Here is a 2,950-nt window from a genome sequence, read left to right on the forward strand (position 1 = left end):
TCAATAGTTCAGACATATTCTAATTATAAAGAGTACTGCATTATCTTCCATTTTTTTTAGACCTTATCACAGCTAAATTCGGCCAGGTTTGTAAGAATATGTTCTTTTATGGCAAGAGAATGGGCGGGTATTAGTACAATAGAGGGATACGCTTGTCCGAGAAGACCTTGTATGGCTATTGTTATCATTTCGCACATAGTCATTGTCCAATCCGAGGACAGAACAACAAAACATGCTTGTTTACTATGTTTACATTTTATCTCAGATTCGTTGTTTAGGTCAATTTACCCGTTATCCTTTTCTACATTTCAAACTTTTATAAAGGTCAGCCAAGACTGTTTATACTTAATAATACGCATGGATTTTCAGCAATTAAGTTTTTTAGGACAAGACATGCACATGAAACTTTTTTTCAGTGATAATTGGGAATACGCGTAGACCTAGCAAATTGCTCACCAAACACGCTACAAACCCTTTAAACTAATGTACATTTATCAATTGTTTGTAAATGCATAACTTTACTGCCATCTCGGATCGAAATTGTACATATGTAGATCCGTGTCTAATTTAAGACTCAAATGCATAAAAAAAATTCTGAAAGCAGTAATATTCCAAGCATGTTTCCATAGTATTTTTGTGGTACTCACTCGTAACGAATTTCATTCAGCTGATTGGTCAATTAGAAAGTATCGCCAGTGCCTCGATTAGCATATGAATTCATTCTTACGTCAGAAAATCTAGTTCCGTCGATCTGTTCATAATGGGAAATGCCAGCTAGATTTTACAATTTTTTTTAAAAATAGCATGTGAGCGCAGTTAGGTACAATTTTCTCCTCTTGCATATAGGTAGATTTCAATAAAATACAGTGACCAGCCAAAGGAGAAAATTGTACCTACCTGCGCTCGTATATCTTAAGGGCTTCAAAGAGTGGGCGGGATTGAAATACAATGGACATTGGATGTAAACATGATACCCCTACCCCAGTAAAGGATCAAACCACGTTTCTATTTTTGTTAATAATAGTATTCTATGAAGGTACACATATCAGTGATTAGTTACATAATTATAAAAATTTGAGTAAAATTTAGACATTTTATTTTTTGTTAATTTTCCGGGGGCCGCAAGTCACGTCATCCTTTAGCGAGGCGCAAATTAAGCGATTTGTCCTTAAACACTGGTATTCTTATTTTTCGTGAGATGTTATTTTAGAGATTTTAAAATGCTCACTAAAGAATCTACTAATAATTAATATCAATTAATTTTATCGATATTCAATTTTTAGCGATCTCAGCACTCCTCGCTAAAAATTCTTCTAAAAATTCTGCTTATCTGGTATATCACTGATTAAGTCAATTTAGAATATTTCCTGAACACCCCTGCGAATGGATGTTTAATTCATTAAAAAGAACGTTATGCCTGAAACACTGTTCTACTCTCATTTCATTACCTAATACCTCGCAAACAAATAACCAGTGTTCGTACATCAACCCCTGTATTATTTTTATTATTTAAAATTTTTGGTATTATTTATACACTGAATTTACAACGGATTTTTCTGTTATTCCCCGATCATGACAAGGAGTACATGACGGGTGTGACTGGTCGGCAGGGGATGCTCACTACCAATGGCACCTGAGCCCACCTCTGATGTTTTGGAGGTTTGTGTTTGCTCTGCTCCTATAATGAATATTGTATTTTTCTGGACTTTGATCTTGAATCCTTATGTTTCTTTCCAACAAAAAAAAAAGATCACACGGTCAATTTTTAAATCTATTTTCCTACTATAAATTTTAATCTCATACAAGATGAATGAAGAAAACACATTAGAAATACATGTAGCAATATGTGATTTTTGTGGAGTGTACATCAAAATGGTTTCACAGACAAACGGTAATTCTCTTTTTTGAGTTATGCAATTCAGAGGTACAATGGAAAATAGCACAGTGTGAACGGATAATACGATGAAATTCGTCAAGAAAATATTCATTAAATCTATGCAGTGGTGGCGTATTCAAGGGCATTTAAATATCTTATTTTCTTTACTTGTCTTTTTCCCTTTGAGCAACAAACAGATTGTCATTTGAATCTGTACACAGTCCCCAGGGTTTAGTCAATCCACAGGGTATGTAACTGATGAACTGTCCATCCTGGTCAATGATGTGGACACAATCATTGCTGACATCAGATATAAGGATATGGTTATGAATGTTTGTGGTGATTCCTCGTGGACTGAATGGTTTATATTTTGGAGCAGGAGTAAGTCCTGTGTAACTAAATCTCAGTTTCCCGGCAAGATTGACCACCACTACAGCTCCAGCTCCATAATCAGACACACAGATATCCAGGTTCCTGTTCTCACAAATATATTTAATATAACTGGATGAATACAATGGTTTTCCTTTATTATCAAATTGAATAGTTTGTATCTTTGTGGAGCCAGAGTAACGGACAACTTTTGATTGGTAATCATCATCACTAAGCATGGTAACCAGGAGGTCACCAGAGGAGTAAACTACAGACACCAAAAGTCTCCAGTTCTGTAGTCTGATCACCTCCTCTGTCTCCTTGTTCTTCACTATATTCACAGTCCTATCATCGTAATCAGAATAAACTAGATCTCCGGCTTTTGTCACTCCGATGACTGAAGTGTTGTTCCCTGACTTAGTTGATATTGACTTGAGCAGTGATCCCTGGTTGATGCTGTTGTTTCATGGTGCTGTCATTTCCACTTGTCCAGATTTCTTCATTACTCAGGCAGGCAACATTGTAAAGTTTGTTATACCCAGTGTCTACAAAATTGATGACTGTCTCTGATGATTTCTGTATCTTCTTCTTGTTGTAGCTATGTTCATCCGAACTAACAGAATTACATGATAAGGCTCCAAACAGTTTATTAAATTCTTTACCTATGATTTCTCTGGGGATGAATTTGGGTAAAGATAGAGGCAT

The 2,950-nt window shown here is 35.6% G+C and overlaps 1 protein-coding gene across 1 annotated transcript; it reads right to left on the reverse strand.

Annotated features, from left to right (window-relative positions):
- Positions 1–2,040: 2,040 nt before the first annotated feature.
- LOC134282133 (uncharacterized) lies at positions 2,041–2,950 on the reverse strand. The gene is made up of 3 exons (XM_062764585.1): positions 2,784–2,950; positions 2,448–2,701; positions 2,041–2,318 (listed from the first exon to the last, which is right to left on the reverse strand). The coding sequence occupies exons 1-3, from the start codon at positions 2,948–2,950 to the stop codon at positions 2,041–2,043; spliced, it is 699 nt and encodes a 232-aa protein (XP_062620569.1).

Source organism: Saccostrea cucullata, unplaced genomic scaffold (assembly GCF_032062105.1).
Source record: "Saccostrea cucullata isolate Sc308-1 unplaced genomic scaffold, CSIRO_AGI_Scuc_v1 ctg1677, whole genome shotgun sequence".
Classification (NCBI taxonomy): Eukaryota; Metazoa; Mollusca; class Bivalvia; order Ostreida; family Ostreidae; genus Saccostrea; species Saccostrea cuccullata.

What these genes read in the sequence shown, in the direction of transcription:
- LOC134282133 (XM_062764585.1), bottom strand. Translation starts at nt 2,950, where the DNA reads ATGCCTCTATCTTTACCCAAATTCATCCCCAGAGAAATCATAGGTAAA. An exon ending in ATCAATTTTGTAGACACTGG is followed by an intron (nt 2,702 to 2,783) that starts GTATAACAAACT and finishes ATGAAACAACAG; the next exon opens with CATCAACCAGGGATCACTGC. An exon ending in TTACCAATCAAAAGTTGTCC is followed by an intron (nt 2,319 to 2,447) that starts GTTACTCTGGCT and finishes CTGATTATGGAG; the next exon opens with CTGGAGCTGTAGTGGTGGTC.